At 31.2% G+C, this 12,656-nt stretch overlaps 2 protein-coding genes and 1 long non-coding RNA gene across 4 annotated transcripts in view; 1 reads left to right on the forward strand and 2 right to left on the reverse strand.

Moving 5' to 3' along the window:
• LOC143174219 (uncharacterized) overlaps positions 1 to 6,295 on the forward strand; it is a 38,305-nt gene extending 32,010 nt beyond the window's left edge. The window contains exon 3 of the long non-coding RNA XR_012997997.1: positions 6,106 to 6,295. This is a non-coding gene — a long non-coding RNA (uncharacterized LOC143174219). The remainder of the gene's footprint in view (positions 1 to 6,105) is intronic.
• wb (wing blister) overlaps positions 1 to 12,656 on the reverse strand; it is a 199,751-nt gene that overhangs the window by 74,263 nt on the left and 112,832 nt on the right. The window lies entirely within an intron of this gene.
• The window catches only part of LOC143174218 (uncharacterized), a 69,853-nt gene that overhangs the window by 51,155 nt on the left and 6,042 nt on the right, over positions 1 to 12,656 (reverse strand). Inside the window, exon 2 of one of the 2 annotated variants that reach the window (XM_076364558.1) lies at positions 345 to 484. The exons of the other annotated variant lie outside the window; for it this stretch is intronic. Within the exon in view, the coding sequence (XP_076220673.1) occupies positions 465 to 484 (20 nt within the window). The 3' untranslated portion in view covers positions 345 to 464. Of the gene's footprint in view, positions 1 to 344; positions 485 to 12,656 lie in introns of those variants that run through there. 2 annotated transcript variants of the gene reach the window in all.

Consider the following 12,656-nt stretch of genomic DNA (forward strand, 5'->3'; position numbering starts at 1 on the left):
TTGGAATCGCGGCACCGAATTGTTGGACAGTGGAAGAAGGAGAGGTCGGCGAAGGGAAGAACGAAACAGCGGAAGGAAATTCGCCTTCTCGTGTTTGGCCGGACACGACTGCCGGAGATACCACGAGATATATACCTACACGCTGTTCTCGTCGAGCGGTTCAAAGCGGCCGCGACGGAGTTGCGTTGCACCGCCGCGGGCGCATTGCATCGTTGCAACGCCTCGCGCAATGCATTGTATGCATCGGCACGCTTGCAAGGAAAACGAGGCGAGTCCCTGGAGAATCTCCGAGCACCTCGGTTGCTCCTCTTCCTCCTCCTCCTCCTCCTACTCCTCCCTTTTCCCTTATTGCACGAACTTTCGTGAACGCCGCGCGCTCCTTGCTCCTTCTTAACCCTTAACACTTTAAGTACCTCAAGCCTATCAATTGGAATTTAACCCTTTGCGGACGAGAATTTGTTGAGTTAAAGTCTTTGCTGAAAAACTGAATTATGCACCGAAATATTAAATATGAAACTTTGAGCTATATTTTGATTCCCGTTATTTGAATAAATAAATTATTAACAATTAAACGTATAATATTAATTATACAATAATAATTAATATTTATAAGATAATATAATGATAGTATAATATTAAACCTTAACAATTCAAAGCCTATTAAAATGATGCTGATTTATAACTTTTGAACTTTTGACTTCTGCATTACAAATGCTTAATTTATAATTTTTTAATTTTGTATCATTTTTTCCATTTTTTAAATGGGACATATATAATTTTATATGCTGATTACTTAAAAGCTAAAGATGCATAAGGGAAAGGAGAAGCATCCACTCGCGATATTCGCTTGGTGGTAATCGGTACATGTATGTGAGGCATACATACGTAAGACGCGACATGTAAATAAAATTATATTTTACTTTACATTTCTTTTTATAAAGGTAATATTAGATTTCATTATTTCTTTATTAATTTGATTATTCTTTATTTCAGTTTTTATTATTTTCTTAATGAAAGTTTACATTTTGTAACGCTTCAATTTTTTAATAACGTTTCATAATATTGTGAAACATTTGAAATAATAGTTTAGGAGGAACATTTTGGACTTGCTAGACAATATATATTGATAATTGCCATTATAATCGAAGTTTCTAGAATAATGATTGTTAACTTCTTCAAAGCCAGAATACTTTTGATACAGAATGAATTCGTGGAGTACTGAATTCATTATAATCGTAAAATTCGCAAAAGAAATATATTGGCGTGCATGAATATATTATTTCTTTTAAAAACTTGAATGTAGATTCCATTATATAATAAGGAAAGCAACATAATATTCGTAGCACTTGTAACAAGTTTCGAAGAATGCTCGTTAAGAACCACTCTTTCAGAAATGAATACATTTGCAGTTGCATTCACATAATTGCGTATAACGAGAAATACGAAAATATTCGTGCCAGTATAAACGGCATTCCAAGTGCAAAAGGATAAATGCAATTTCTTATTCGATAGCTGTTTCCTCGTTTTACAAGATAGTGTTATTAGGTTTTTGATTTTATATTGAAAAATTAGTATCATCAAGATTAAAATTGCCCTATTTGGAATCCGTGAACCACTTTCGGGCCATTGAATCGCTAATGGAATCTTATCCATAGACCGCTGAATATTTGCAGCGGCTTTGGTAGCGTTTAAACCTTGATTGAACCTGAAGAGCAACAAGTGTCTGCAACGTTATTCTTTTTTTGCTTGAGGTGCCATCTTCTTTGAAGCGTTTAATCGGAATCTTCATGTAACATTAAAGATCCGATGATATGATCGTGTAAAGCAAAGAAAATATCGTTAAATAATGTACAAGGTGTCCTGTAACCGGTGATTCCATATGGAAAAATAAATCGATAATATAGAATACGAGGTTTAAACTATTTTTTCGTAGATAGAACTACCGGTAAAACATGTTCGAAAGCAATTATTTCGGAAGTAAAAATTTAAATTAAAAAAATGAGTTCAACATTTTTTTGTTTTGACAAATAAAATAAAATAAAGAATAGAATAGAATAAATCTTGGTCGACTGCTCCAAATAAATTCAGTTAAAAATTCTATTACAAGACGTGTTGAGTGAAAATATTAATTCTTCGAGTGTTTATTCAGATTATCAGTAGTGATAATATTATCAAAAATAGATCTGTTTTATTACGCATTTATTTGTAAACGAAACATCTTGCATTGATAGTAAATTAAAAATCAATAAAATATTAGGTTACTTGAGTTCATTTACTATTATCTGGATGGTATATTGTATTTTCCTGGACATGTATTTCTGTAAAAGTACGTCCCTTTCAAGTTAATAGATTTAACATTAGTCAAACGCCATACTCAAAATTATCCATTTTACTGTTTCTATTTTTAAATTATAAAAATTTAAAATAATTTTTGTGGTAAGTGATTAAGTAAAGTCATTATTGATCAGTACACACGGTATAATGAGCGATTGAAACATATTTATAGATATACTGTATTATTAGGAAATTAATTGTTTAGCATTGGTTATTTTCTTGAGTTGTAGGTTTTTATACAATTTATGTCACTTACGTACATTTATGTGTATTATATGCACTCGAATTGTGCCTTCGAGGTATCATTGAAAGTCGGAATACAACTTGAACAGTATCTCGCAGGCGCTAAACTTGTTATACTATTAGATTTACTTGACTTCAAGGCATTGTTAACCCTTTAGCTATGGTTACTTCAGCATTGAAGCTATGGCGTAGTTCAGACAATTCGGAGACCGAGTGCGTATTTACGATATAATATACTATATTTCACTGTACCTCTGTTAGCATGAATTAATAGATAGTTTGAGTATTATCACAGTCTTCACAAAATAGACCACGTATTACTTGATGTTCTTTGTGAGTGGAATCGTATATGAGTTTGTCATAAAATGGCATAATGATTTTCAGTAGGTATCTAACGTCTTACGCATATTTGATAGCGGTTTTCCATGTATACAGATGACATATAGTTTTTCATATGATAATTTTTTCCAAGATGATTAAAATGTAATTAACTTATAATTATAATGAACGCGATATATTATAAGACTTTCAGTTGAACATCCCTGATTTCTAAAGTAAGCTTCAGATTCAGAGCAAAGATGCAAACGGTTAAATATTCGGCAACTTCCACAACATGGCGGAAGCGGATATGTATCTCGGCGAGTTCTGCAGAATATGTATCCAAGACTCCTGACAAATCTGCGTGTCCCGGCGCGCGAAGAGAAAGCACGCACGAGGCACACCGGTGCCGCCGCTCGACTGGTTAATCAAGCCGTAAATCACATTTTCACAAGAGTCCCGTTGTACCTGTTGCACGGGGCGGCCCGTCGCGTCTCGCTGAAAAGGTTACAGGAGAGGAAGCGATGAAATACCGCGAGCAAGGATCTCGCGCGCGAGAAACGCGGCTAGGAAGGAAATAAGAGAAGACGGGCCCACCCGTCCGTAGTAGGTACACCTTTGATGTGTGCGTGCACGTTTGAGTAAACCGGCGATGAGTTACGGCGTGAAATAAGAGTAAATAGCGTCGGCTGCGGCGGCGGCGGGACGGGGCAGTTGTAATATCGCTGTAAATTACTTTTATCGTGGGTGTTCGCGCGGTTTGACGACCCGGGCTCTGCCTTTGGGAAAAATACGTCGCGCAAACGGATTGAAACGTTTTCTACTGGACCGTGACAGAAACAAGTGACTTCGTATTAGAAGTTTATTTGATTTTTCGTTGAGTGACAGAGTGCGGAATTGAGTTGACCAGAAGCCAATACGGTTAAGTCGAGAAAACAAAAATTGAGAAAAGTAATGTAATAATTTCTGAAATTATTATGCAACACGCTCAGAAGCTATAAAAAGGAGAAAAAACGATGAACTGAGTAAATCTTTAATAAGTAAAAAAATAGTATTTATTCCATTACAATTTACAAAACTCAGAAAACATGAAAAAATTGACTTAACCGTATTGGCTCCTGAAGGACTCAGTTCTAAAACAGTGTAAGTCCACTTTTTGACATTATACGAGTTATTCACGTAGCTGCTTTTAGCGTACTCGCAGGGAAAGTTATCGAACTCGGATTTCAAAAAGTTATGGAAGTTTGTGTGTAAGCAGAGTAAGTCAAGCCTAATACATTGTACTCTTTTCGTGCCTCCTTCCTTTGAAGGAGTGAAACTACCCCTAGAAAAAAATGCAAATTTTTCGATAGTTTACCTTACCAAATCCATCTAATGATATTTCAAACAATGTAAAAATTGAACTCTTTAGATGGTTTTTAAGAACAATGACATTCGAAATGACACGAGTCCTTAACATGTGTGGTTTTGGAACTCATCGGCATGATACTGTGTAGACTGACGTAAATTTCAAACCTACATATAAAATTATTGATTATAAAAGAAAAATGATAACTGTAAATGCAGCAAGGAATAAATTAATTATGCAGTCGTTACAATTTAAACGAAGAGCTTATAATAGTGAAATTACGCTAAAATTATAGTGAAATGTGGGGTAGCGAACAAATATTTCTATTTATAAAATATAATTTGTTCATTTCAATAATAATTTTTACTAAATAGATTAGTAATATAATACTTTCTTTAATAATTTCCAAAATAGCTCAAGTGCATAGTTTTTCAAATATAAATAATTAAGTTTGATATTAAATTAATGCAGGTATATAAGAAAGATTGTCTTGGAATATTAGTTACTGGGCTTGTGCTGCTTCGGATTTCATGTCTTCAATTGTATTCCATTAGTCACGCAATCCGCATAATTATTCGTGACAGTTTTCTGTTTTAATGAACTTGTTTGTAACGAGTTGCAACTAGTCTGTCGATGTTTATGTAAATCGCGATTCTTGCAGACCAGTTTCTGAAGGTCGATGGTAGATAGTTTAGTTTGTTCGTAGAGTTTCGATGTAATTGAAGTACTGGAAAAATTTTGAGGATTGTTATTGTAAAGTTTGCTTCATTGTTGTAAGGAGTTAAGTGAATTTTTCGAAGTCGGTTACGTTTGTATTTGCAAGCTAACTTATTTTTTAATATGTAGGTGTGTTTATATGTAGGGATCTATAATGTAAAAGTCAATATCTGTTGAGTAGATCGTTGATCTGGAATTAACAAAATAATAATACATTCGTTATACACGTGATTGACACTAGAATCGTTTTTAAAAAAAGTTTGTTGAGACTATAAACAAATAAAGACAAATAACACGATTGCCATTATTTTCTTTGGCTTTAACTTTCTAAGAAATATAATAATTGTATCGTGCTGAACTGATTGTAATTTTAACCGTATTGATATGTATTTAGAACAAGAGAACCTAATATGGTAGTAAAACTATATTTTGAGAAAAACTAGTTTTAAGTTCTTCAAACGACTTTATGACTAATAGTTGTACATTTATAGCTTTTCTTGTCATATGCTATTAAGAGATCCTTCTTCACAAAATAGACCATGAACTACCTGATGATCTTTGCAAGTGGAATCGTATATTAGTTTTTTATAAAATAACATAATGACTTTCAGTACGTATCTAACGCTTCACGCATATGTGGAAGTGGTTTTCCATATATAAATTGTGTGTGCGAGCGCGTGTGTGAATGATGTATATTATTGTGTATATATTTCTATATAATATAAACTTTATTGAGTTTATTCATACTTGTATGAATTAAAATATAATTAACTTATGATTATTTAATTTAAAAGAATTAATCATACCAACAAATTGTTTGGGTCATAAAATGTATAGAAATAAAAATTGAAATGAATTGAAAAAAAAATAAACATTATGACACATCTAAATAATTCGTTCCACAATTCTCTTCAAAGGTGAACTTCCATCACTTTTCTAATACACGATCCAGATAGCCAATAAAAAGCAGAACATCAATCTGAATGTTTCTACGATTCTTTAATGCAATATTGAAATTTTCAAGATCTTAGAGCATTCGAAATACTTCAAATCTTGTGTAAATAATATATTTTTCAGTTATCGTAAATACAGAGGAATGTGGAAAGTTTAAGTCTGAAGAATAAGAGGTATAATTCGTGTTACAGATTTCTTTGAAGTTGGAACATATTTACGGCCATCGTAGTGTGATAAGAATTTCATACTCAGCTATAACCAACCATATGAACGCCCTAAAAGATAAAAGGTATCAGTGCTCTATCAAGGAATGAAAGAAAAGGTTTCAACGAAGCAACAATTCTCAAACTCTTTTGGAGACTGTAAATACAAATACTCTAAACAATGTAATATTTTCTTCTTCAATTTTTTATAATACATTTTCTGTCGTGTTACCCAAATGTGTTATACACGTACTTACTAATTGTTTCATATTGAATGAATATCATTCTGAATTAAATAAGAAATGTGCTCAATTTTTAAGACAAAAGATTATGAAAACTTGCTATATCAGAAGTATATATTAGTCTATATAACAATTATATTAGTCTATGTAACAATTTAAATTTATTATCCTCAACTAGCATTATATTAGAATTCGTTTATGAATATACTTTTTCGTTTTATTATATTTATTTATTTTACGGATAATATAAACCAAGGAGCAAGTCTCTTTTCAATTCACTAATTTGTGATATTTCATCGTGGAATTTAGGGAAATAATATTCTCAAGGATATTTGAGTGCGTAACCAACAAAGCTGCGGTTACGCTACCGCGAAAAGAGAAAATTCATAAACTGATATTAACATCACGAGAACCTAATTTGAAGTTTCCAAGATGGTAAACCTCAGAACGGAATTCAATTAAGATAATGCGTACATTTCAACAGAATCGCGTAATTTTGAAATCAAAATAGAAATCCTTTAACAGTAACTTTACAAGTATGCAATTCTATTTAAACATTGAATTAAAACTCAAAGTCAAATAATAGGAGATTTAAAAAAAAACCGTAGATTTTCGACATCCATTAACAAAGAGTTAAGTGTTCGCTTAAATAAAAGGCTTTATGTTATGCTACCAGGCAGGACCAAAGATAGCAAAGTTTGCTCTGACAGAACAAAAAAGGCAAGAAACATCAAACAACATATTTTTGTGACACTTAAGAAAAGCCTGGAATGCACCTTGGTGAGTGCTTTCAAAATATTACATCAAACAGAATTATAGAGCTTAAGGTTTAAATATTATGCTTTTAAAATAAAAATATTTAACGCATTCAAATAAAAAATTTATTTTCAATTTAAATACATGTGACTTTATTTTATGTTTTCTTTAAAAGTACTTTAGAGTTGCTGGTAATCCTATAGGGAACAAGTTTGGAGTGCAAAGGTTTAATATAAATTATTAATATAAATTTTTTCATCAAAATTAGCGTGTACCATATGTGGTAAATACGGAACTGGGCGTGTTAAATGAAGAAAAAAAAACCGTTCTCTGAGATGATAGTCTATTGTAAGGAAACTCGTTCGTTGTCAATCCTTGCATTAACATTCAGCGATACATCACTCGTCGCCATCAATAATCAAACTGCGTAAGACTATAAACACTAGCCGGCCATTAATGTATCCGCGCATGGACATGCTACATTGTCGCCGATCAGAATGTTAATACAGAATGTGCGCAGTGCGCGCTAATGAAGAGCACGTTATAAACTCTTCCTTGAGGGTCTATGCACGCGGATGACCACCTTTGACACTGCAGGCCACGCAATTACGAATTTTCTCACGCAATTCGCATCGCAAGTCCATCCAGGATGATAGAAGCGCCTTCTCTGCGTGACTTACAATTAAGGCAACAAAAACAACGTACGATTTTATTTTATTTTTTAATTATAATTCATTAGTAACGTCACAAATTAAAAATTATATGTATCTTTATATTTGACTAATGCACATACATATGTCAATGTTCTTTCATCATGTACAAGAATTCTCTAATAAAAGTTGTTTACAAAAAATGGAAGTTTTTCTCTTGAACGATGTATTGGCTTTTAACAGAAAATGTATTTCCTTTTTAATTATAACATATATTTATCTTTCAATTATAATTTATTTATGAAATAATGAAATTAGTATGAATTATGAAATAATTATGAAATAATTCATACTAATTATCAATGAATAATAATAATATTTCACTACTCTATACAATTAATTGCTTTGACGATTAAATATTTACTTTAATTGTTTATTGATTCGAACATTTCAATTACATTCTTCAAACACTATAGGCATTACATGTTCTTCAACATAGCTTGTAAGTACTTCCATTTCATTGTTGCAGCATCTAATTAGACAAGAAAATTCTTTTCTATTGCTAAAATTAACTGATAACTTCAACTAAATTGTTTAAAATTTCTTATAAAAGTTAGAAAAGTATACTTTTTGATATTCTACGTGACTTTCATTTTTCTATTTGCAGAAATAAATCAGTTTATTTTACTATTATAAGAAAAGTCTTTATAATTTCAATAATATTAAAACTTAGCATTAATGTACATTGTATTATCTTATGTTATTGAAAAATTTATGTTATATCAATATGCCACTTCTTTACATAAAGTTTTTACGAAAAAGCTTAGCATGCGAATACCGTTTTCATCCATTGCAGTTATTTGTTTTGCCAAGCATGGTTCTGCTTTACAAGCAGTGTTGTATTTCAGTAATTGACAGGTTCAGAGGATAAAGGTGTTACGTTACAGATACGAAATTGCCGGTAAATTGTGTTTAAAGTTATTATGCGATACGTGTATCTTATATAACACGCGATCTTCGTTCTCTCCGCATTGTTTTGCTCTGTGATCAAACAAACTGAGATGAGGGTTTTATGGAAGATTGCCTCGCATCACTTTCACTGATTATAATATCTCAATTTTCATAAAAATGTTATATAATATCTTTATCATCTGAGTAGAACCTTTTTTTACATACTGAACTATTATACCATGACCGATTTAATTCAACTATTACTTGAATATCTCACGTACAATTTTAGAAATTTACTATTAAGTAAATTCAGTACTTGCATTGCACAATTCGTATGCTAAGAAGGTTTACAAATAACAGATCAGTTATGGACTATTTAATCAGATTATCTAAATATTAAAAGTGAAGAAAGTATTTAAGAAATGCTTAATGTGTTTACTACGTTATCAAATTATAAAGTAATACATATTTTTCTTGTTTTGTAACAGCTTATACTCTTAACAGAGAATAAAGATTTTTATATAATCACTAGGAGAATGTAAAATATCTGTTCGTATTAATGTCTGCAATTTAAATTATAATAAACATTCGTCTATAAAAGTATGAATGTCAAATTAATTAGAAACAAAATACATAATTATTAATGTAGACTACCGCACTCATTAAAATGGGTCTCAGCTTTCTTATTTCGCAATTATTGATACCTCAAAACTGTTAAATACCTAAAGTAATTTAAAAAATAAATAATTTCACTTGAATACTATAATCCATGTACAAAAAAGTCGAAAAAATCTATTATTGCAATTTTTATAGAGATTACATATTAATATTAAGTTAATATTATTAAACTCTAAATAATTGTAGCGTTAATGTTTGTTCTAAAATATCGTTCAACGGACCAACAAACAAAAGTGATTCTCGTTATTTCCCAGAAAACACCTGTACACGTGTATACGATCGGTACAAAAATCACGATAGCAATCGCTGATACTTTCGCCATCTATTTTTAAATTTGTCCAAATAGGAAATTTAATGAATATAGTCTGATAGGGTTGCCACCAATTAAAAGTCTCGCTACGAGGAACAAGATTTACGTTAGGGCTCCTCCGGACGAGTATTTTCACGCACGATCACGGACGATCGCGTTCGACCCGATTATGCTATACGTTCTTGTGATTGATACTGGTCATTAACTGCATGCGTGACGTAATTAATGGGAATTCTTCGTGGTGTTCATGCACGACCAAAAAACTGAACGAGTAATGACGCGGCGTAAAAATATTTTTAATAACCGCGACGCTGTAGGTTTTTAAAGACACAGGGAAATCATTTTACTAAACACCGCCTAAAATCAATATACATCGGCGGATGAGACTCATTAAAGAAATATTAATAATCACTTTATTGAAGAAACGACCGCTTGAACTATTGTATTTCACTGTAAGTGAGTGCATACGTAAATGAATGCATTTAGACGTTTACACGTCGACAAGCAGTGTTGAAGATAATATATTTTTTTAAATTAATTCATCAGTATTCGATACAAGTATCTAAATACTCCAGTTCCATAAAAAATTTGAGAATGTGTCAATTATGATTTAAAAATACATAATTTTGTTTAGAGATAGTTTGGCTGATCTTGAATTTCAAAATATCAATTATGAATTTGTTTTGTTGCGTAATGTAAGTAGTGAATTGTAAATATTTTATTTTATTTGAATTAAAAATATATATATATATATATATTTCTTTTTTCTTTACTTTTTATATATCCTATTACTTTGAGATAATAGTTTGATTCAGTGGACCAACCTCTATGCTGAAGTAAATTAATAATTGTACGATATTAATATAGAATAATTAATTAACTGTTTAGAATAATAGAATTGTTATCTTTAATTTTTTCATTTCAATATTACATTCCAGGCCATGTAATGTATTTATTGAATTATTCGGAAACTTTCGAAACTGCTCGCGATTCTCTTAATCCCATTCCTATTCGAAATAAAAATCATTGCGTCACGAACTTTCGCCAGGGCATCGTTGATATGTCGATATTTTTAGTTTCTCCGTTGTTTTTCAATGACTCGTTTCGCGTGCCTACGCAAATGTCTTGCACGGAAACGTTCTTTCCACTTCAGCTTGAACGATTCGCCTCGTCGATACGCTGATTTATCTACTTCACCTTGAATGCTTGTTATCAGCGTATTTTTCCATTGAATATAATTAATAAATATTAATGACTTCAATGAATTTCAGTATTTCTAATAATTATGTTTCATCACATTTGTGGACGAAAATTATTACACTATTATATGTTCGTGTATTTTTGATTTCATTAAATTATTGCGTTAAATTAGTTATTTATATTATAATGATTATATTACTTGCATTTCGATGATATACTTAGTATATAGATGTATTATTAGATGTTGATATAATATTAATATTTCTTACTAATAAATATTCTATGTATACTGATTATTTGTTACACTGAGTAAAGGATGAAAATTAAATAGTAAATGAAATTTATAACTTCTAAAAGGAAGGTGTCCGTGCTATTGCTAGTTTTAACATATTATATATTAAATTGAGCTTCTTATGTTTAGATTTAATATTATTGTTGTTATTAATATTTCTTTATAACAACAAATCTTCTAATCTAGTCAATAAAAATTTGCATTTGAAATACATACAAACTTATCACAGGAAAATCTTTGTCACAAATAAACACTTGATTTCAAAATTACATCCGATATTTTGATACAAAATTTCGTGGAATTCTGTGTTGATTATGTCACGTATAATACTTGTTAAATATTGTTTCTTTTACAATCTTTTCGGTATTATAGGGTACACAATTATTGTCCACTAATTATATACTTATTTTCTTCCGAGTTTCCTATCTTCAAAATTCTATTTCACGTTAGATGATTTCGTAAATGAAATATATATAGAAAAGTATAATTGAGAGGTTGATTGAGAGAAACTCGAGATTATTACATAGAAAATGACAGTAGCCATTACGATTAAACAGGATAAGGACTGTTGCGTTCAAACCCGTTCTCCTATGATATCATTGATTTTTAGAGATCGCATTAACGCATCATGATCGTCACTGATTACAGGAAATACTGTTTATACACGATATTTTACAGATTTTTATCGCATGCTTCTATTATTTTGTAATTATACGTCTTTCTAGAAGGTTGAAGTAAAAATGGTGCATCTATCACAGACTTGATGATAGGTAGATAAACAAGAAGTTTTGTTCGACGGTTGAACTTTATGCCGTGTCGCGTTAGGTCGATCGAAGATTCGACCTACGACCTCCACGGAGAAGTTGAGGAGCCTCGGATGCGGCTCATTAACCGAGCGATGTTACGTCGACGTGCTTTTTCTAGGAATAAACCGCTCGGCTATAAATTGCAATCAGCGTTAAAGGATACTTTAGCGGTGTTTTATACGCTCAACGGATTTCGCAAACCCATTGAACACAGAAAAACCGTAATCAAATCCTGTTTACAAAGTTTCTTGAGTAATACGATACATGTAATTTTCCTAACATGGCCAGGGTATTATATAAATATACAATTATATATAATTCGAATGTAATATCATAAAAATCTTACATTAATTTCCAATTATATGTAATTGGAAAATTGCTGTTAGACTAAATGACAAAGTTGAATCTGGATTTGTTTTTGTATGTGAAATGCTTATAAGCGGATTTTGTCTGACGTTATTGGCTACGAAATATAATGAATGAATTAAACACTTCGATGTGAATTAATGAAATATATTCGCACTTCAATGAATTATTAAATGATAAAACAAATGTGTTTGAATTTATACATTTAAAAATCTTTTTATTTCAGGAATTAGGAGTTTATTGTTTGCATAGTATTGTTCGTAGTCATTAATAGCTGCTTTGTTTTGA

Source organism: Nomia melanderi, chromosome 2 (assembly GCF_051020985.1).
Source record: "Nomia melanderi isolate GNS246 chromosome 2, iyNomMela1, whole genome shotgun sequence".
NCBI lineage: Eukaryota > Metazoa > Arthropoda > Insecta > Hymenoptera > Halictidae > Nomia > Nomia melanderi.